At 34.0% G+C, this 24,044-nt stretch overlaps 1 protein-coding gene across 1 annotated transcript in view; it reads left to right on the forward strand.

Moving 5' to 3' along the window:
* Positions 1 to 24,044, forward strand: part of CNTN5 (contactin 5) — a 1,403,535-nt gene that overhangs the window by 1,116,521 nt on the left and 262,970 nt on the right. Inside the window, exons 12-13 of the mRNA XM_057553585.1 lie at positions 238 to 367; positions 2,451 to 2,601. Coding sequence (XP_057409568.1) covers positions 238 to 367; positions 2,451 to 2,601 — 281 coding nt within the window. The remainder of the gene's footprint in view (positions 1 to 237; positions 368 to 2,450; positions 2,602 to 24,044) is intronic.

Here is a 24,044-nt window from a genome sequence, read left to right on the forward strand (position 1 = left end):
TCATAAGTATAACTACAGGAAAATATAGTTATAATTTCTTTTCTGACTGAGAAATAGTTGTACTTTACATAAGATGTTATATTAGAATAATGAACAGTAGATTTGTGTTCCTAAGTTGTCAAATAATGTTCAACTGTATTAATCAGAGGCTTTTTCGTCTTGAGCTAGGAGAGAGTAACTGCAAAATCTCTATGATTCGTTCACTTTCTATATCTATTTTTTATTATTCCATTACAGAGTAGGGTTGAGATGGTTAATGGAGTATTGATGATCCACAATGTGAATCAATCAGATGCTGGAATGTATCAGTGTTTGGCTGAAAATAAATATGGAGCCATTTATGGGAGTGCTGAGCTGAAGATTCTAGGTATGCAATTCCTAAGTAAATAAAGAGGAAAAAAATGTTGCTTCTTTTCATGCTGTAATTCTTACTATACTGAAGGTTTATGATGGGATTGTAAAAACCTATTTTATGGTTTGAAAAGAAATACTATGTCTTGCTGATATGTATTTTTTTAAGCTTTAAGAGACAAGTTTACATGGTGTACAGTTTGTCCCATAACTTTCTATAAGATTTTCTCTAATTTTAGTTTTAATCCTAACAGGTTTATACAATATGTCTTTTCTATGGTATTAAAAAAATCATGTAAGAAAAGTATGTTAACTTTCAAGGAAGAATGTTTTAAGGGTAGGGAATCAGAATGTAGGTTTTCAACACAGCAGTGCTTAATATTCTCCCAAGCAGCTGCTACCTACCAGTAGGTATGTGTTTCCTGCAAGGTGGGACTCCTAAGTAAATCTCACTCTCTTGAAGGGTCATCAACCATTGTCACCTTTACAGGTTGATGAAAGCCCTTCTGAGGCCAGGCCAGCAAGCTCCTAGTGTTACACTCTTGAGAATATAACCACAACACTAGCACTACTTCACTCTTTAATACAAGAAAAATTCAGTCCAGGGGAATAAGCTACCCAGATTGAGCATGGTTCAGTTTCTGGAATAGATTTTACTTTTTCCCACTCTCATGATTTTCTAAGCTTTTGTTCTGGGATGATTATAATACAAAGAGAGAGACTTAGATGATCTTAACGCACCATATCCCAAACGTGGGCAGGAGCCTAAGTGTGCTTTGTACTTCCCACTGACCCAAAGCACAACATTAACAGAAACACCCAAGACCTCTGGAATCTGAAAATGCACCATTCACATATCAACTATGTGATAAATCAAAAACCATAAATCAAATTGAATTATGAATGTTTACATTTGAAATTTCTTCACATTATCACAAATCCATCCAAAATAGATATAGGAATCCACGTTTCAATGTCGTACATCCTGACCAATCAAATATTAATGTACTTTCTTGTCAGCTCATACTCCAACATTTCTGAATTAAAAAGCTGATTCAGCTTTCACCTAGTTAATGTTTTACCCAGAAACACTCTCAAATGTGTCCCTTTCTCATTCACTAGACATATTTTCAAAATTATGTTTAATAAGGTATATTCCCAGTAGGTAACCAAAAATATCACCTGCGATCTTCCTATAAATTCCTTAACTTTTCTTTCAGTTTTTTAATCCATCGCAATTGGTACCTTTTTTGTGTGTGTTGCATACATACCTTTTAATGTTGTGTGCCATGCATTATACTGATATGTGATGGACATAAAAAACTTATGAAATATTCATAAAATTGTCATATTGGCATAAATAAATGTCTCAGATGCAGTAAACTTGTACGCATATTTCCAGTTTACCTTTGAGATTCAAAGGTGACTTTTTTTAAAATTTGTTTTTGTCTCTCTGTCATGTGTTGTTTTAGTCCAGCATTCTCAACCACAGCTACCTACTGGAGTTTCCTGGGAAGTTTAATCAAAACTGTCTTAAAATGATCAGGCCTAGATGAATAATTGCAAACAATGAAATAAAATTTTAATTGAAATTTAAATAATTCAATTTCTTAAAAATATATTTCTTTTAAAACTACATTTAATTTTGTATACTATTAAAATAAAATATGCATTAAGACTCATAGATAGGAAATGGGCTACACAGGATTGCCTTCTATGTAGATAACCTCCATTTTTCCAAAGGAAGCCCAAAATAGACTTCTGTGTCCAGCCCCTTCACCTTTTGTCCAAAGTGCTCATTAGTCTTTCACAATTAAAGTTGATAATCATAATTAAAGCATCTCATTCTTTGAAACAGCCTTTGTCTCTGGGCCCCACGATTTTATGGAACTATCACCTGCTGATGGAAAGAAAAGCCAATAAGATAGCTACTAATTAATAATAAATTAAATTTCAAGTTAGTGCCTTTTACATGTGTAGATATCCTATGATTTTATTAGAAATGCATTCCAAAGATAAAGTTGCCAAATCTTGGTGAATCATCCATTAGAGGTTATTGTCATTGCTTGTGGTAGAACTAACCTTTTACTTTTTCATAGCTTCAGCTCCCACTTTTACACTGAATCAACTGAAGAAAACAATAATTATTACTAAAGGCCAAGAAGTCATCATAGAGTGCAAACCCCAAGGATCTCCAAAACCAACCATCACTTGGAAGAAGGGAGACAAAGCAGTTAGAGAGAATAAAAGGTTAGAAATCTATTTCATAATTCAAACTCTTAATATCAGACTTTTTGAATGCAGATGATACAAAGTATATGTCTTGCCATAATTGTGAGATATAGGTCATGAACTGACTGAACTATGGTTTTGTCTACATAGTGATTAAAAAAAATCAAATGATTTATAAAGAAAAAAGTTATACCTCAATATAACCAGACTTCTTTGCTTCAGTGGTGTTTCAACACCAGTTGGGAATTTCACCAGGTTATGAAGAAAGCAAACACTTTCATTAAGTTAGTAATTTTTGGTTTTCATTTGGGTCTGCAGATTTGAGGATCCACAAGTTATCTATGATAATCTTTAGAGATCGGGTTCTCATTTCAATGCTAATATTAAAAATAATATAAATATACCCTGGATCTTCTGGATAATCACTTTATGACAGAATACTTCCAAGTGAAATTTGTGCCGAAGTTTGCATTTTTGTTTTCAATCACATTGATGCAAAATACTATAGAATTATTTCAATTGCCACAGGCAAATGAAAAATGTTCAGAGAACTATTTAAAGTGTAAAGGTTTGTCTTTGGTATGTAAAGCCAAAGGATACCACAGGAATACAAATGGGGAAAAGTGATGAGAGAATCAAATACTTGCATGACAGTTGATATATGGCAAATTTGAAAGTCCCATGCTTTACCAATCATTATCATGTGGTGTTTTACCTTTGGCAAAATATTATCCTCCATTCTGTTAAAATAATGTTGTATATGTTGTTTTACAGTTTTGTTTTTCATTTGATCTATAAAGATAAGGAGTTTATGTTTTGTTTTATGTTTGGGTCTCTGTAAACATATAGCTAAAATAATTTAATTCAGCATTAGAGGTCCATTTAAACAATTCTTTAAGTAATTTTGGAATATTTTGAAATACTTGAAAAATTTCTTTAGAATATATATATATTTTTCCCATTCAATTCTGAGAAACACTGTTTTAAATTGCTTGTCTCTGATGAAATAATTTATGAATGATTGGATTCCATCCAGGCCCAAGGATCTACGCTGCCTGGAAAAGGTGACAACCTAGAATTGACATGGGTCATAATGGATATTTTGTTTTGAAAAAAATTTCTCTTTCTTAGTGGGGGTAGGGCTGAGCAGCAAATCACACACTGAGAGATCAGTGTTGCATTTTGTTGAATTGCATTTGGTTGAATTACATATGGTCGAATTGAAGTTTTTTGGATTATTGCTCAGAAATATGAAAAAAAAAAACTGACACAAATCTTTCATTAAAGCAGAAGAAAATTAATTCATCATATACCAGTAAGAACATATTTACATTGCTTGGTTATCATTTTTTCTGAATGTATTAAATTTTTTCATAATATCATCAAAATATATATGCCATATTAGTACAAGCCATTCCATTTGAAATGCATTACTTTATGTTTGTGGATGGCATGTGAGCCTTGTCTTATTTATTTCAGTTCACCATAGAATGTTCCTCATCAACTATTCATAGATATCACATTGAGTTTAAAAAAGTGGCATCTCTTTTGTCCAAGCAAAAGTACTGAGAGAGGAACAGGATTATGGGTTTTCTATTACAACAAATATGAGCATAATAAACTTTTTATTTTCCAGAAGAAGTTAAAAAGTATAGTTCGTGAATTTTCCATTTTTCTTGCTCACTTTTCTATTCACTGCTAACCCCTTGGGTTAGTGAGACAAATACAATGGCTTCAAACTCAGATCACTCAATTTTTCCAGATCTAAATACTTCTGGTCAAAGTGCTATTTAGGAAAAAGGCTGAAAGGTGTTTTTATTTAAGTAAAAGCAAGATTTGGGCACAATTACTTAGCATTGTGTTACCCTGAATGATATGTTTATATCATAACAGGTCTGTAAACTGGTTTAATTTAATAACAAAGACCAAAGATAATAGTGCATTTTTATTTTTTTTGGCCACATCTGCACGACATGCAAGATCTTAGTTCCCTGACCAAGGATTCAACCCGTGCCCCCTGCGGTGGAAGCACAGAGTCTTAACCACTGGGCCACCAGGGAAGTCCCAAAAGGGCATTTTTATTCTTAAAAATTGACAGGACCACTTGCAAAATATAATTTTTAGTTGTGTGCAATTTACTACCACACTGAGATTTCAGGTTTCACAAAGAATACAATCTAGTTGGGTATAAAAAAAATATAAATGTTCAAATATTAAAATAAGAGGCTAAGATTCAATTAACAATAGAAAGATTTCCACAAAGTAGTATGAGAAGACACACATAGATATTTGGACAACTGTACATTCTAAAAATATGAATGGAAACTTGAAACTTAAAATTTTAATGATATGTATTATACATTCTTTAAAATAGCATCTCAGTTACACATGACAACTTATTTTCTTACATATATTTTAGATCATTTGTCTCTGTTACAAAGCACCTCAACCATTTGTAAGAATTGTAAATATAAGCGTAAGTGGAAAGGGAGATGTTAGAAAACTGTTAAGGCTTTGAAAAGTTTGGGTCATATGTATTTCACATGGGGTTACAGATTCAAATCATGGTTTATTTTGTTGTAATATAAGTATATTCACCATTCATGTGATCTTCATCAAGTATGTCCCCCACTCATGCAACCTACAACTGGAAAAAAAATGTTAAACAAATAGCCTTGCCCTTCATTCATAATCTTCACAGTTATTTGGGGTCTTTCCAAATTAAAGATTGAAACAGCAAAAGGCAGTTTCCTACATGGTCAAATAAAGACTAGTATTACATTGGGGAAAAGGTTTTAAAGTAATAATATATCATAAGAGGAACATTTAAGTGTGAGAAACATATCACAAAGCATAAAATTGTGTCCAGAGCAATAGCATAAAAATGTAATAAAAGATTTTAACTGCAGAAAAAAATGTCACCTAATCATCTGAGAACATGTCAGAAACTCAAAAAGGTGAATTTGAATCTAGAATTAATTTCAATTTAACTGTAAACTGTAAATGCAATGTTATAACAACTGGAGGTTAATAGTCATTTGTTTTATCAATAGAGTGTCAAACAATTTATTAGCTTACCTTTTCTGCCACATTTTCATGGAATGTTCCCAAATTCAGTTTCGTTTTGTTTGTTTTGGGAGGGATACTTCAAAACACAGACGTTTTTGAATTTATCTGTTTCACTAAAGAAATACATAAACCATTATTCTAAAGTTTAAAATTTAGTAAGGAATAACTAGAACACAACATGAATTTTAGAAGAAATATGATTAACAAATAAGTTGTCTGATTATATATTACAAAATATTTCATTCATTTGACCCTAAATGATACATCTAAAGTATGTAAGAAAATGGATTATATTAGAGTTTGTGAGTTGCTTGTAGTCATTTGTTGTTTATATTACAGAATGAGTTGTTTATATCAGAAAATGATCAGTATGAACTGCTGTTCAAACATTAAATCATATTATTACTAATAATGATGATGATTACTCATAAGTCTGTAGCATTTATAATTTACAGAGCACTTTAACATTGTGAGTAACAGAACCCAGTGTATAAAACAGGAAGACTATGAGTTTTCAACAAGTTACTTAATTTTCTTACTTATAAAATTGGATTCTATAAGAGTAACCTTGTTGGGTTCTGAAAAATAAATGAAATTTTGTGTGTAAAATACACTGGCTGGTGTATGGCATTCAGTAAGTGCTCAATGAATGTTACCATGGTGATGAAGTTGTTGCTGCTGAACTTGGCAGTGGTGGTGTCGGTGATGATGATGGTATCATTTGAGCCTTTGAATCTTTGCATACTGGCCTCAATTTTTGTCATCAATAGTTCTGAAAAACTTTAACACTTTCCTATCCTTTCTCTACCAATTAAGGGAAAGATACCTGAACTAAGTTATTATCTGGCATTAAAGGAGTCTTTTGGGCCTTCCATGTGACAAATTTGTTAATCTGTGTCCCTAAATTGAATTCTTTGTCCCTCACACCCAAAACCTCCACTTCTTGGCATTTATTCCTGGTGTGGCCATTCTCACCAATCTTACCTACTCCTAGTTCAGTATCATTGAGATAATTTCTGAACTAGCAGGTTGAATAGTTGCTTGTTCCATGATCAGTATTTTAGGCCATGTGAATATACATATAGATAAATATACATGGGGAGTTAATGGAAATAGAGAAGAAGATTTTAAAACCATATTTATTTTTTTCTTTTAAGGAATCTCTTGGTTTTGCCCCATTGCTTTTAAAGATCATCAGCACATATCCACTTAAGTTCCTTTATCAATCATGTCCATTTTCATACTAAAACAAATTTGCTCCAGGAGTACTAAGACATGAAACAGTCCTTGGGGATTTTCTCCTCTAGTATACTTTCATTCAGAATGTTCTGCTCATCAAACTCATATTAGATTTTCACTTCAGCTCATTATTTCCATTACTTGGCCATTAACTTTTGTTAAAATATAATCACCCAGAGGCACTCCAGCAGTGCACAGATATTAAGCTTGTATTATTCCTTGTTCATTTCCTGTACTTTTTGTGGACAAAGGCAATTTTGGCTGAAATGATGAATACATAGTTTTTGGTAAAGGCACGATTTGTTTTGTTTCCTTTCCATCTGCACATATATAAACTGTTATTGCAATGCATAGATTATGCCATACATGTTTTAAAACTTATTCACAATTATTGGAATAAGTACCAATGTTCATTTCTAGATGGGTGCGGGTGGGTACCAGTTACAGAGATAATAGACTATAATTCAGATGGGTGCTAAAGAAACCCTGCATCCCAAAATATAAAAAGTATCCTATGGAGGGGCAGTATTATAACGTAATTTTTCTTTTATGGGTCTATAATCTAAGGAAAGACTTGTAATAATCCTTTCCTCACCAAAGGAGCTTCAGAACGGCGAATTTTCCAACTTACTCATTTAACACGCACAGAAAATCTCACTTGAAGTGCCCATTAGTTGACTTCTAGTGGGAATTCATGTTGTGTTTATTAGGTAACAATGATCAGGCTCACATACTGACTCACAGACATATGGAAAAATATATTCTTAGCACAAGCCCTGAAGGACACTGTTACTGAGGGGAAAACAGGGTCTTCTTTCATTTTCTAAGGAAAAAGAGGAATTCATGGGTATAATTAAGGTCTTGTTTCCGTCCCTTTGTTTCTATCTACATGCTGTGTCTGCTAATGAACAAGCTGTTTCATTGTTTCCTCTGCAACAATGTATTTTACATATTAAGAACATAAAACAATATAGACCCTAGGTATCTTGCTTTTTTCAGGGTCTAAGAAATTGTACAATGAGGGAAAATGAGCATTCATATATCAAGAATATGTCAGTTGACTTCCTTTATTAATTAAAATCTATGCTTTCAAAGGAAATAAAATAAAATAACATTATTTATCTAAGGGAAGAGAAAGTTGATAGCTGACTTCAAAAGTTTTAATATGTGTGAACTGCTTGCAATCTACAATGTTTTATCTACAATGTTTATCAGAGACTGTGACTTGCTGTTCCAGAAGCCCACCAAGCTTAAGGGGATGAGGAGGAAATGGCCTTACATGCGTTACGGTGGGGTTAGGATGCTGACTTCCTGGTTTCAAAAGCTAACTGCAGAAGGTCCTGCCTAATTAACCTTCTCTTTAAAATGCTAGCAAAACACTAAAGAGGAAAAAATGCAAAGCCATAGGAGCATTGGAAATTAACCAATGTAGATGAACAAATTTTTGGCCTCTAGGAGGAATCACTCCTTCAAGTAAAAATGGGCTCAATTAAGAAATGCTCAAGGGCTATTAAAACCTAGGTCCCTGAAACTACAACTAAATCAATATAAGAAGCTAACAGGGAGTCTTCCACTAACTGCCCTCCACCCTCCAAAGTATTTTATCTTTAATTACACTGGACTCTCATAATTCCCCAAAGCACGTTCTTCATCTTCTCACCTTGTAAACTTTACACAAACTTTTCCCTTCTCTCTCCTCCCCTTCCTTGTAGCATGCTGGTAAACCACAACAACACTTGAAATCCTAACTCAAAAGACAGAACTCTCTTCTTATGCTTTCTCACCATTGGAAATGCTCAAGCAGATACAATTATCAAGAAGCTGTAGTTAGTAGGAAGTTAGATAAATGATGTAACTCAACTTCTAACTTTTAATTTAGTTCCCAATATGTGCCAATTCATGACCCTCTGATTTAGATATTGTCATCTCTAATATACCAATTTTGAAACTTAAAGAGATTAAGTGATGTGTTCAAGGTCATCCATCATAAAGCTGAGCTTTAAAAATCAGTCTGATGCTAGTCAATGATTCTCTGATAATCTTTAATAGTCAGATTGTCTAGCAGTGATATTGCATTTCAATCTACATGGAGAATAGTGATTGAATTCCTTCTTAGTGTCCCTGATGTTTTTCTGATTCACCTTCCCTGTCTATATTCAAAAGCTGCATGACCAACTTCATAGGCAGTTTTCACACACACACACACACACACACACACACACTCACAAATATTCAGAAAATCCTCCAAATAAAGAGCTAAATTTGAATCTAATTTTCCTTCCAACAAAAGCCATGGAGCCAAACTAAAAACCAAGAGACACAGTGGTCAAAATTTCACCTTGCTTTTATTTTTTTCTTTCTCCATCTTACCTTATGTTAAACTAGACCACATAGGTATTGATTGACAGTCCAGTTATAAGAAATATTATTTGTTCTTTAGTTTCAGTAGCACATTGATCAATTGATCAAGTGGTATAGAAAAAATAATTCTAAAGATGCCATTATTGTGATGCTTCTGGGCTGTGCTCGCATATTTTTCCCATTGTAGATCTCCCTTATTTTGAGGGATACCCAATGTTTCTAAACTTGGTCTTCCTCAGACAATGAATCACCCCAAATTATTCAAATATATTGAGTAACAACGTGCTCACACTACGACAAATAGTTGAATGGGAATGGAAGATCAAAAGAATTCTCACATTTTCAGATGATTCCATTTTCAAAAGTATGTTTAGATAATATAACAATGATCATGAATATTCAAATTAATGACATTCATTTAAAGACAAAATATGCATGTAAGAAAGCTTCAAATTATTTGTTCCTAACATTTCCCAAATTTAAGGTCACGGAAAATCTAAATGTTTCTCTTCAAAGGACTTCACACTTTTTTTCATGATCTCACCATCAGTTTGTTTCATTTCCACTTTTTAAAAAATTGTTAAATATAACAAAACATGCCTCAGTTCCCAAGGGGAGGTAACACTGAGGAAGTCAGTTAATTTAAGCTGCAAATGACAACAAAATAATTCTGGCTCTGTTGTGCTATGAACACCACCAGTTTGTGGCTTTACATCTCTAGCTAATTACTAGTTTAGCAAATAGTTCATAAATTCTACTTCTAATTATGGTTCATTTACCCCAGTTACTATAAATTGCTGCACAAGTTGCTTAGTTATGCTCTCCGCATAGGCACAACTTGAACAAATCATTAATTGCTTAAAGGCTTTTCTTTTCCAAAAGCCCCCCAGACTACAACGTTCAGCTCAATTTGTCCTTAATACAAAAAACAACTAAAATACTTGGGAATTCAAGCATCTAAGTACATACTACTGACTGATTCTACTATCTCACCAAGTGACTCTTCAGTGAATATAAAATAGTGAAGAGAGACGATTCCGGGGATGTTTAGAAAAAAGTATTTTATGACGGACATTTTTAGCTTCCTCTGAGAGTAGCAGAGTCACTTCTGTTCAGTTTTTGCATAAATCAGGATCTAATTTAACTATGGTTGACTCATAATGGGAATTAGTGGACTGGTTACAAATTAGGGCATAGACACAATAACCTTGACAACAATGAAAAACAACCTGCAGATCATTTCTGTAAAAGATAACATACACACATTTAATCATTAGCATGTTTGCTTCTCTTTGCTCAAATAACAGAGTTATTTATCAGATAAGGTTAGATAGGTAGATGGATAGATTGATAGATAGATAAACAGATGATAGATAGAAAAATATAAGATGACCACTATGTTCTTAGTTGTATCTAGAGGTTTCAGGGTACCAATTTATTTTTGTTTTTCTCTCTTTTCAGTTGTAAATAGGAGCTCCACTTCTTTCCCTAATGCCAAATTGCTGAGACACTGTTCTGTTTAATTCAATTTATTTCAGTGGAAACAAAACTTTATTCAACGTATACTGAATGTAAGACACTATGCAGGTTCATACCAAAACAAGTAAGACAGAATCTCAACCCTCAAGGTGGCACCTGTTTAAAGGGCAATAAAACTAACTCATAGATAATTATAAAACAGGATATTTAAGGTAATAATAACATAGGATTATTAACACAAGATCCTTAATAGATACTATTTAGGTAATATTAACAGGATAATTAAGACAACAATACAAATAAATACCTTTTATTGAGAATTGGTTCTTTTATCTAGGCAGTACTTAATATCAATCCTCAAAGCAAGGTACCATTGTAAGGGACATATAATCAACCTCATTTTAAATAGGGTAATTGAGTCACAGAGAGATCGCCTAAGGCCACACACATAGCAAGTTACAGAGTCAGAAAGAAAGTCCAATTCTCATTGGATCCAAACCACTTCTTGGTGTATTCCATTCTGTAAAAAAAACTTTTGCGATTTAAGAAAAGGAGAAAATTAAATCTGTATGGAAGATGAGGGAAAACTTGGATGAACCACCATTTGAAATAGTCCTTAAATAGGACTTGACACATAGAGGTAGAATGTATTTTAGAAATAGTTTAGAATTTGGAAAAACATAGTCATAAATCCAGCACACTTTTGTGAAAAGTAAATACTATTATTTGGCCAAGGAATAGATTATGTGTAAAAATGTAAATAAGCAGGAAAGATTGAATAGCTAAGGACAAATTGAGGAGAACTTGGAAAGACAAATTGAGTCTATGCTTAATTTAGTAGCCAAAGGGTAGTTTTTAAAAGACTAAGCTCACATCTATTTTGGAATATTTACTTTTATTATACAGTTTTTTAAACTAAATTTAAATTTTCTGTAACAAAAAATATGCCCTAAATATTACACTAATCTTCCCAAAAGAAAAAAGATAAAACAATGACAAATATAAAATATGTAAATAAATATTATTTAAATATCTTGATTTTATCACTGAGCTGACAAGAAAGTCAGGGGGAAATGCTAAGGCCAGGATCTGAGCTTACCCTGGAGTCATGTGCCAAAACTGGCTTTTACCTCAAGGGTATTTACTGGCCTTAGTTTTTATGTGTTGCTGGGCCAAGGGGGAAGACAAAGCCCAGAGCATGCCCCCCTATAAGACTGGCTTACAAGTGGCTACCCATGCAGAATAAAAGTGACTTTTATATTAATCAACCTACTCGGAAAAATCACAAGGAAAATCATGTCTTGTGTCTGAGTTCTGAATGGAGGGAGGAAGTCTTTCACTGAGATTTTGTAATTACCAGTCAGAAACCCTAAGGTATAGTACCTGGGCAGCCTGAAGAATTCAGTGTAAGAATGTAGTTAAGGTCGACCCCAACGTGACTTGAACCCGGACACTTAAGGTACAACAAAGAATTAAAGGTAATGAAAGTACCCTTATGTAGGCAATTTTTGTTTTATATTGCCATAAAAAACAATAATATTTTTTAATGTTACAAAATAAGAAAAAAAATCAAAAACTCAAAAACTGTAACATGAGAGGGTATTTGGAGTTAAAGTGTTCCAAGATGCTTGAATTATTTGGAAACAGGTAAATATATTTATTCATTTTAGAATTTGCTAAGTTTAAGCATGTCTAAATTTCTAGTACAATGAATAAGAGGATTGAAATTAAGTGTGCTGTTTCCAAACTAGTTGAGGAAATAAATATAATGAAAAAAAATAACTAATCGATGAACAGAGGAGAATGAATATATATATATATATATATATATATATATATATATATATATATACACACACACATATGGCAAATGAGGGACAAATAGGAAGTATGAAATAAATTAGTAAAATAAACACAAACATCAGGAATGACTAGAAATATTGAACTAAAATAAAAATCTGATAATCATATGTTTACAAGAGATATGCTTAAAGCATAAGGAAATAGGAAAGCTGGAAGTTAAAGAGTAGGAAAAGATTTATCAGTTAAATACTAACCCCTCCAAAAACTTAACTCCATCCATATCATAAAAATAGACTATAAAAGAAGAAATATAAAGATGGTCATTACATAAAAAAAGCTTAAATTGATCAAGCAAACAATTTAAAACCTGTACATCTCTTATAACTGCTTCAAAGTATGCAAAATAAAAATTAACTATTTTATAAGAAAAAATAGGTGAATCGTAGTAGGTGAATTTAACATATATTCCTTGTATTTCAGAACTTAGAGGAAAATTTATATCTTAAAGGCTTATATTAGAAAAGGAGAAAGCTGAAAATGAAAGAGTTAAGTGTCTATCTTAAGAATTTAGGAAAAGAACATGAAACTAAACTTACAGAAAGTAACAAGAAATTAATAAAAGCAAAAATTAATTAAACTGCAAACAAATATCAAACATAATTGAAGGGTTGACCAAATATTGGTCCTTTCAACAGGCTAAGAAAATTGGCACACCCCTAGTGATCAAGAACATGAGAGAAGACATAAAAAAATTTAAGAGAAAAAATGAAAACATAAGCACAAATTTTGCAGACAAATTGAAAACATAGTAAGAATATGAGGAATAATTGAATGTCAACAAAGTTGTACGCTTAAATGAAAGGGAGAAATAAAACATAATTTCCCAAACTGACTCAAGAAAAATTGGAAAATCCAAATAGTCAACTAATTATTATATTAATCTTTAAAAACCTTCACCCCTCCCACCACACGCAAACTCCAGCCCCAGATACTGTTACCTAAAAGTTCTACCAAACAAAGGATAAATGATTCCAATCTTACACAGCTGTTTTATAGTATAGAAAAGAAGGAAAACAACCTAACTGAAGCTGACAAAGAGAGTATGAGAAGTAAAAATACAGGGGCTTTCCTGGCGGCGCAGTGGTTGAGAATCTGCCTGCCAATGCAGGGGACACGGGTTCGAGCCCTGGTCTGGGAGGATCCCACATGCCTCGGAGCAACTGGGCCCGTGAGCCACAGTTGCTGAGCCTGCGCGTCATAAATAAATAAATAAATAAATAAATAAAATAGCTTAAAAAAAAAAATACAAACCAAGCCCTCTCATGAGCATAGATGTAAAAATTCTAAACAAAATATTTGCAAATATAAAACAATAGAATCTAAAAAAGATACTACATGACCAAATTGGGTTTCACATAGGAAACCAAGTTGATTTAGCACGAGAAAATCAATTTATACAATTTACCACATTAAGGATTAAACAAGAAAAATCTTAATGTCATCTCAATAGAGCAGAGAAAGCATTTGATGAAATATACCTGTTTATGATTTTTAAAAGTCTCTAGCACCTGGGGAGAGGTGCGGGGACATTCTAAACCTCTGATGGTATCAATCATTCAATCAATAAACTAAGAATAGCAAAATATTAGAAGCATCCCCTTTGAGACTGGGAAATAGACAAGAGTTTCTGCTATAGCCAAATTCAGCATTTTATTAGAGGTCCCAGCCAGCAAGGGAAGAGAAGAAAAAGTATGAGAAATGGAAAGTAAAAAAGAAATGGAAAGTAATGAAAGTAAAGCTTTCATTATTGGCACAATACTTAATTGTACACATAGAAAGTTCAAAATAATATATAGAAAAATTATTTTAATTGCTTAGAGAGTTAACTAGGTTTCTCAATACAAAACACAAATAAATTTGCATTTCTATACACCAAAACAAAAAGAGTGAGAAATTTACAATGGCATCAAAGAAGTTACTTTTGAATGGGAGGCCTTGGAATTGTTCAGGGAGGGACAAACGGCATGCTTCTGGGATTAGTAATGTTCTAACTTTAAAATTTATATTTAGTTAAAATATATAATTTAATTTATCTATGGGTGATAACTTTTCCAAAAATATAGTACACCCAGGACCCAGTATTCTAGAAGCTTCTTGCTTATTCCCTCTTTTCTGATGCCAGAGGAACATTTTAAGTGTCATATTCTCAAAGGCTTTTTTGAAAGAAACTCCTTTTTAAGATTCCATGCAAAGCAGTTACAGAGACAAGTGGCTTGAGTTTGGGATTTTCCCATAGCAATTTAGAAATTTTTGTACTCTTCATCACTGTGTGCACCAGCAGTGTCATTGGACTGAAATTACTAATAACAGTGATTTACCAGACACCCATTGTGTACCAAGCTATGTTGCTTAATACTTTATAGATGCTGTTTCTTTCAAAGATGTTTTCTATGTGTTGGGGGATGTGTGTATGAACAAGTAAGTAGAAATGGAATAAGAGCAGACAATGTGAGAATGCCTGAGTATAGATCTGACTATATTGTTTGTGCTTTTTGAGAAAAATATATAAAATATTTATGGTTTACCTGTAATTTTGTTTTTGGTACAACTGGTTTCTCTGCTGGAATGGATCATTTTGTACACAGTTTTCCCAGGGTATCGGAAGGTCATTGCTTTCAGAACCCTCTGCATGGATGCTCAAGACCCTTATATAAAATGGCTTGTACAGTCTGCCCTGCATATCTCTGTGTTCCACATCTATGGATTCAACCTTCTGTTGATCAATCTTCTAGGTATGTGCCAGAAGATAGAGAGGGCTGGCTGTATGTGCGTATTCTTAAGCTTTTCTTTTAACATCTATTATAAGATACTGGTTGACCTGTGCATTATAAAATTCAATTAAAAAAAAAAATTAAAGTATTGAAATAGTATTTAGGAAATCCTCAGTCTCACATTTCATGATAGTTCTTGGTAAGTAAATTAAACATGAAAAAAATTACTTATTTACTTGCTAGATGTTTGGTTGTACCCCAATTTTTTAATATACTCATTTTTTGATGATTTAATCATTATTGGAAAAAAAAACAAAACAAAAGAGAAGTGAACATCACCACTTGCTAGCTGTGTGAATTGAGCAATAATAATAATTGATAACATTTATTATGGGCTTACAGCAGGACAGGAATATGTGAAAGCATTACATATATTAGCTCATTCACTCCCACAAGGTTGGTTTTTGAATCCTTCCCATTTTACAAAGAAACTGAGCTATACAAGTGTGAAATAATTTGACAACAGTCACACAGTTAGTATGGGGTCAGTGGTGACAGGCTTCACATCTAGAAACCCCAGCCCCACTTATGCTCTTAAGCACTTAATAAAGAAATACCATCTCACATATACTGAGCTTGCCTAACTATCTTTCTAAGTCTCAGTTTTCTCATTTGTAAAGTGAAGCCAATGATAATTAACTCAGATTTTTGTGAGACTCTAAGATTTTGCATATTGACTTTTTTTTATTATTAAAGTATAGTTAATTTACAATGTTGTGTTAGTTTCAGATGTACAACAAATTGATTCAATTTTCCATATATGTATGTTTTTTTTTTCTGATTCTTTTTCATTATAGGTTATTACAAGATATTGAATATAGTTCTCTATGCTATATAGTAGGTCCTTGTTTTTTGTATATTTTATATATAGTAGTGTATATCTGGTAATCTCAAACTCCCAGTTTATCCATCCCTCCTTTCCCCCTTGGTAACCGTAAGTTTGTCTTCTATGTCTGTGATTCTATTTCTGTTTTGTAAAGTTCATTTGTATCACTTTTTAAGGTTCCACATATAAGTGATATCATATAATATTTGTCTTTTTTTGTCTGACTGACTTCACTTAGTGTGATAATATCTAGGTCCATCCATGTTGCTGCAAATGGCATTTCATTCTTTTTTATGGCTGAGCAATATTCCATTCTGTGTGTGTGTGTGTGTGTGTGTGTGTGTGTGTGTATACACATACATGCATATCACATCTCTTCTTTATCCATTCATCTGTCAATGAACATTTAAGTTACTTCCATGTCTTGGCTATTGTAAATAATGCTGCTATGAATATTGGAGTGCATGTATATTTTCAACTTAGACTTTTCGTCTTTTCCAGATATATGCCCAGGAGTGGGATTGCTGGATCATACAGCAATTCTATTTTTAGTTTTTTAAGGAAACTCCATACTGTTTTCCATAGTGGCTGCACCAATTTACATTCCCACCAACAGTGTAGGAGGGCTCCCTTTTCTCCACACCCTCTCCAGCATTAATTATTTGTAGACTTTTTAATGATGGCCATTCCGGCTGGTGTGAGGTGATACCTCATTGTAGTTTTGACTTTCATTTCTCTAGTAATTAGCAATGATGAGCATTTTTCCATGTGCCTGTTGGCCATTTATATGTCTTCTTTGGAGAATTATCTATTTAGGTCTTCTGCCCATTTTTTGATTGGGTTGTTTGGTTTTTTGATATTGAGCTGTATGAGCTGTTTGAATATTTTGGAAATTAATCCCTTGTTAGTTGCATTGTTTGTAAATATTTTCACCCATTCTGAGGGTCGTCTGTTTTGTTTATGGTTTCCTTTGCTGTGCAAAAGCTTTTAAGTTTAATTAGGTCCCATTTGTTTATTTTTGCTTTTGTTTCCATTACTCTAGGAGACAGATCCAAAAAAACACTGTTGCATTTTATGTCAAAGAGTGTTCTGCCTATGTTTCCTCTAGGAGTTTTATAGTATTCAGTCTTACATTTGGGTCTTTAATTCTTTTTTGAGTTTATTTTTGTATATGGTATTAGAGAATGTTCTAATTTCTTCTTTTACATGAACCTGTTCAGTTTTCCCAGCACCACTTATTGAAGAGACTGTCTTTTCTCCATTGTATATTCTTATCTCCTTTGCTGTAGATTAATTGACCATAGGTGCATGGGTTTATTTCTGGGCTTTTTATTTCTGGGCTTTCTATCCTGTTCCACTGATCGATCTATCTATCTATCTATCTATCTATCTATCTATCTATCTATATGGTGCTAGTGCCATACTCTTTTGTTACAGTAGCTTTGTAGTATAGTCTGAAGTCAGGGAGCATGATTCCTTCAAGTCCATTCTTCTTTCTCAAGATTGTTTTGGCTATTCAGGGTCTTTTGTGTTGCCATACTAATTTTAAAATTTTTGGTTCTAGTTCTGTGAAAAATACTACTGGTAATTTGATAAGGATTGAATTGAATCTGTAGATTGCCTTGGGTAGTACGGTCATTTTAACAATATTGATTCTTTCAGTCCAAGAACACAACGTATCTTTCCATCTGTTTTGTCTTCAATTTCTTTCATCAGTATCTTATAGTTTTCAAAGTACAGGTCTTTTGCCTCCTTAGGTAGATTTATTCCTAGGTATTTTATTCTTTTTGATGCAATGGTAAATGGGATTGTTTTCTTAATTTCTCTTTCTGAGAGTTCATTGTTAGTGTATAGAAATGCAACAAATTTCTGTATATTAATTTTGTATCCTGCAACATTACTGAATTCATTGATAAGCTCTAGTAATTTTCTGGTAGCATTTTTAGGATTTTCTATGTATAATACCATGTCATCTCCAAACAGTGACAGTCCTACTTCTTCTTTTTCAATTTGGATTCCTTTTATTTGTTTTTCTTCTTAAGCTGTGTCTAACACTGGAAGATTCTCAGTAAATAGCAACCATTTGCCTTACTATCAATATCATTAACGACAGCAATAGTGGTCATGTCAGGGAGGGCAGGCATTATCATTAGCTGCTGGGAAGGAGTGAATCTTCACATTTTATCTTTGAATATTATCTTTAAAAATATGAATGAAAATGGATTCATTTATTTTGTCTTTAATATATAACCTATTTTTTTATTTACTTCTGTGCTCAATCATTAATCATTTCATGCCACAGAAATAAAATCTTCTGAACTGCTCAAAGTAGTTTTATCTCCCCAGCAATGCACAAAATCTACACTACATTGTCTAGCCTACCCTCTCAATAGCCTCTGAACTGGCTTCTCTTTATCTGCATTTGTCCTAGCATTCTCTACCCAGCAACTAGAGTTTTCATTTAAAATATAACTTGAATCACGTCAGTTTACTTTTTAAAACTTTCTAATGCTCCCTCCTCTATTTAGAATAAAATTAAAACTCCATACCATGTCATGTGAGACCCTATATGAGCTGACTGCTGCTTTCTTCTTTCTCCTCATCTCATTACTCCCCTTCTTCTTACTCAAAAAAGTCCAGCTCCACAGTCTTTCTTCCTGGTCTGTGCACGTACTACTTATTCCTGCCTCAGGGTAAGGCACCTCCTATTTCCTCAGTTTGAAACACTATTGCCCCAGGGTGTTAGCACTGTTGTGTCCTTATGTATATCTAAGTCTTGGGTTGAATGTTACCTTCTCAGAAGCATTCTTCACCCTCTATCTGTAATAGAACCTCTATCTCAATTATCCCTCTCATTTCACCTCATCTTGTGCTCTTCAAATCACTTACCACAATCTGAAATAATTGTGTTTGTTTATTTTATGTACTCTATAGTTATCTGTCTCCCTCCTTGGAATAGAATCTCTGGGAGGCAGCGGCTGTGGTGGTCTTTTACTCAGTAACCTCAGGGTATAGAATGGTGCTCTGCAGAGTATAGAAACTAATCAATACCTTTAAATAAATCTGTTGGAACAACACAGGAGCCCAAATCCTCTGCAGTCTTACCTTTCGTCTCCATGACCCAGCTCTCAAATGTGAGTGAAGATGGTAATATTTCAAGCTAAATTATTAAGGATATTATGAGGATTAGAGGAGACAGCATCATATAATACTCTAAATTTCTTTGAAGAAAGACGTTATAATAAAGGAAGTGATAGTATATGACTATTCTATTCACATAAAGATCTGAGGCTTCTCTCTTAAATGGTAAAATTAAAATAGCGTGGAATTAAATTAGGAATTTGTAAGAAGAAGGGTCAATTCCCTTTGTTTTTTTAATTTAAGAAAATTAACTAAATGGAGTTGCATTTCCAAGATAGCCTCTTTTATGCTAATTTAAAATCTGATTCTCTAGTCAACCCAGTTTACATGACTATCACTGGATTAAAAGTGGCAGCCATAAGGTGTGAGCTTTCCCATCTCTACCTCATTTACCCAGTGAAGCATCTGCAAAGCCTCTGTGGGTGGTTTAAATGCTAATATTCAGAAAAGCAGTCTTGGAAGCAAACACCAACTGTATTTAAGGCCTGCATTTTCCTGGTGAATGTGTCTCTAGGGGTGTAACTTTCCGGTGCCCAGACTTTTAAGCACCATCCATATTAAGCACAAATCAGAACACTTTTCACAAACCACTTAATGCTGTTTAAACCCCACAGGTAAATCATTTTAACTAAACACTTTGATATAGCTTTGCTCTCCAAACTGTCCCTATCTGGTTTTAAGCACTATTATGAAATTGTTTTAAAAATTTAGAGGGTGGCATACGATATTAGAGCTGTTATATCTATATAAATCATGTGTGTGGAATAAGACTGTGTTTTTCCCCCATACTGAGATCAACGCTTAAAATTTTATGTCATTGTCCTCTGTGTATGTGTGTGCTGGGGGGAGGGGCTGGGGGCTGGTACGCATGCATGCACCTGTGCATCAATTTTTAGTGCAGTGATTTCCAACTTCCATTCTCTAGAAGTTGGTTAGGGGCCCTGATGCTTAATGTGGAACTGAAACAAGATGTGTTCCTTAACTGTATAGGATGTAAATGGCATTATGATCCTTAGTCATTAAGCTTCTTCCATCAAGCAGAGTTCTTGGGGTACACAGTTATGCTTGAAGGAAGAGACTCAGTCCCATCCTTCTGCCTCATTTTATGTGTCATTTACACGTATATTAGCTTCTTCAGCAGTGACATACAGTACCTGCCTCCTTCTCACCCAAGGACCATCTCTGAGTTGAGTTCACATGTTTTGCAACACTGAAGGGTTTGTTTACCTAAAGCCCATGGTGATTCATAGGAAAAGAGGAATGGCTCTTTCCTTCCCCTGGTTCAGGCCTCACAGAACCGTCCTAGTTGCTGGCAGGTCTGTGTTCCCGCAGGTTTTTTCCAAACTATAGCATGTGTTTGTTGACGACTTCTGAAAGCTGCAGGCTTTTAAGTGCACACCTCTCTTTAAATTATGCCTTTCATGAAAGTAGAGATAATAAAAGAAGTCTGATTTTTCTAATTCTTTCTGCAGTTTGTACAGCCATAACTTGAGTTTGGGGGCACAATGATGATCTCATGATCATTGCTCAATAATTTTTTTTTTCATAGTGGTTTAGTCATAAGGATTATACATAAATCTTATCAGGAATACAGAAGAATAGACCACTTCCCCTGGTAATTCTGATGTAGCAGAAGTGGGCTGGGTCTACATGATCTAGAGTTTTTATTAGGGCACAGGTGATTTTCATGAGCAGGCAGGTTTAGAAACCACAGCAGTTCAGGATTATCATTTTTCCTCAAACAGGGTGAACTGGACAGAGTTCTACTCTCCTGGTTTGTATCAAATAGCTCCAATTATGCAATTTATTCATAACTTATGTCAGGTTATTTTGTTTACATGACATCAGATGCAATTAAGCTTTCTCAAATAATGGGGATTATTTGTATGGTAACATCTGGCAATGAGAGAGAGGCAGACACCACTCAGATAAAAAAGAACAAAAACAAGTAGGGAAGCCAGACCTCCAAGAGACTGAACTGAACAGTTATCCTGGATCAGGCAGAATCAGAAACATTATCAGCCCTGGTCCATGGACTTAACTCTAGTGTGCTCCTATTTGGACTAGAATCTTTCTCCTTTCTCCACCTCTGTATCTCATTATGTGTCTTGCTTCTCCTCCTGACCAGACTAGATCACTACTCACTTTCCCCTCTGAATCATATACTGAGAACATAACAACTCCAACCTATCTGCCTCTCCCACACCTGCTGCATAAATAATCATTTAGCCTAAAGTGGTATTTTCAAATCTCTGTTATATTTCTCATGATCCTTGATTCGTGAAGAGTCAATCTATTTTTAAGCACTTTAAAACTTAGATTTAGTTTTATGAAATGTTTAAAGCGTAGTTATTCTCCTAATCACTGGAATAAAGACTCCATGGTGTGCTGGGAGGAAGGCGAGGTGATACGATATTCTAGGTTCTGATGCATCTCTCTGCTAAGGGGTGTCCCTCACCTCCAGCTTCCCCACCATCCTCATCAAAGAGAGAGATAGAGAGAGAGAGAGAGAGAGAGAGGAGAGAGTGAGAGATGTGGATAGGGGCGAGAAACAAGAAAAAACTCTTCATCATTTGGCTTCATGTTTGTTTGACAACATATTTTTTATGGAAATTTATTGCTCACCTTGTGTAAATAGAAACAGTAGTGTACGTCAGGACTTATGTCTGGAAACCAATTTTTGTTTAAATCCCTCTTGGCAAATATATTTAAAAATTAGTGAAGTAAAGCAAATATAAAACACTTTCATTTCAGCGACCTGAATATCAATATTTTAGCAAAGCATCCATATAGTAGCATGATTTCTCCTATTTGCTTATTAGATGAAAATATTCCACAAAGAACTAATAAACTTAAAAGATATAAAGTAAAAAGCAAGATTCCAACTTGGAGAATACATATATACTATCAAAGTTTTCTTTATGAAATTACAAAGTGTCTGAATTTACACTGAGCTTCCAACAGAACCCAGAATGTGTTTTGGGGTAGAAGCATCTAGAAATGTTTCTACAATTGTTCTTTATTTATTAAATATTCATAATGTGTTTGAAACCATCTAGTGCACACCCTTATTTACTTTCCTGGTGTCTAGAAGCGTTTGAATAAAGACAATATCATACACATCACAGTTGATGTTCATACTACCTATGCACATACATCCGCATAGGTAATTTCAAATTTGTCTCTCTTTTTTAAAAAGTCATCTTAAGTAAGAGGCTTTACTTGAACTTTACAGGGTAAGATGATGTTTGTAGTGGTTTGACAAATGTGGTATTACTTTTTCAGCACACATTCTCCCCAATCAATAGTTTAGTCTCAAATTTAGGATCAGACCAGGTTTATATGTAAGCCTTTGTGTTTTAAACTACCAGGCTGTATTTCTGATGGCTTCTCAAGCTTGTAAGAAAAAAAAATTACAGAAAATACTTCAGTTGGTTTTTATCCACATGTGTACCTTTGATGATATATTTAAGCATTTCATCAGATAATATGTCTCAATAATCTTCTGGCAAAGAGCTATTGTCAATATTTTATGTCCAGTTATAATAGCTCTCTTAAACTTTCATCAGAATGGTTCTACCCCCCATTCAACAAGAACCAGGATACGAGGTAGAGGTCACAAATATCAACTATGATAGGCCTGGTATTAATTATTGGTAGACAGGGCTGGCTTCATGTGTGCAGTTGCACAGAGCACCATACTTAGAAGAGTTCCATGCTTGGTTTGGTGTTTTGCTGTCACCAGATTGAAATTCTTAATGATTTTTTCAACAGTGGGTCCTGTGTTTTTATTTTGCACTAGGTAACCAGTCCAGTCACTAGACTATTTACTTGCTGTGTGGTCCCAAGCAAGTTATTTAATCTTTGTAAGCCTCATTTTCTGCATTTATAAGAAGGAGAGGCTAATCATATCTATTTCCCAGTCTTGGCAAGAATTAAAAGATATGATGCTCTCAGTATGTTTACTGCAGCACATGGTTCACGTTCAATACCCATTATGCACGCATTGACTGATATACACTTCCATTCTGGGGTCTTCCTTTCACTTGGAGCTCTTGACATTGCCTAATGTGTAGACATCACCTCCACATCATCCCTTGAAACCTGATCTCTCTCCTACCTGGAGCTCTGTCACTATTCCCATCATTCTTCTACCAACCATAGGCTTTAAGTAATAGTCCTCTTTGGGCGATTGCTCTCCTAAGCCATATTAATCACCAAAATCTCTAAATCCCGACTACCATATCACTCTTGGACTATCTCAGCCTACTGACTTAAATCCAGTTTCCGATTTCACCTATACTAAAAAGTAGGCTACGTATCCTACCATGAAAAATTAATATACCTAGAAAGTCATTTTCTGTCAGTATATTAGTCTGCTCTAAAACTTTTACTGGTCTCCCAGAGCAATAATTCCCTATCATTTTCCATGTAACTCTTTCTTGCTATGCAGTTCTACATGGAGAGAGAAGGGAGAATGTAAATATAATTTACAAAAAAATGTTTATTTGAAAACAAATTAAAAATCTTCACAGTTGATGGGAACAGCTTCTTCAAGCTGCTAAAGTAAATGCAGTAGCCAGGGAAAAGCAGAGTGTCCAGGATGCTGTTTCCCCAGCCCAGAAATCCAGCTTTCCCCAAGGCTCAGCTCTTCACTTTATTCGTTTTCAACACCAGGCTATTTCTCTAAGGAAATAAGAGTTAACAAATTT

Source organism: Balaenoptera acutorostrata, chromosome 9 (genome assembly GCF_949987535.1).
Source record: "Balaenoptera acutorostrata chromosome 9, mBalAcu1.1, whole genome shotgun sequence".
Classification (NCBI taxonomy): domain Eukaryota; kingdom Metazoa; phylum Chordata; class Mammalia; order Artiodactyla; family Balaenopteridae; genus Balaenoptera; species Balaenoptera acutorostrata.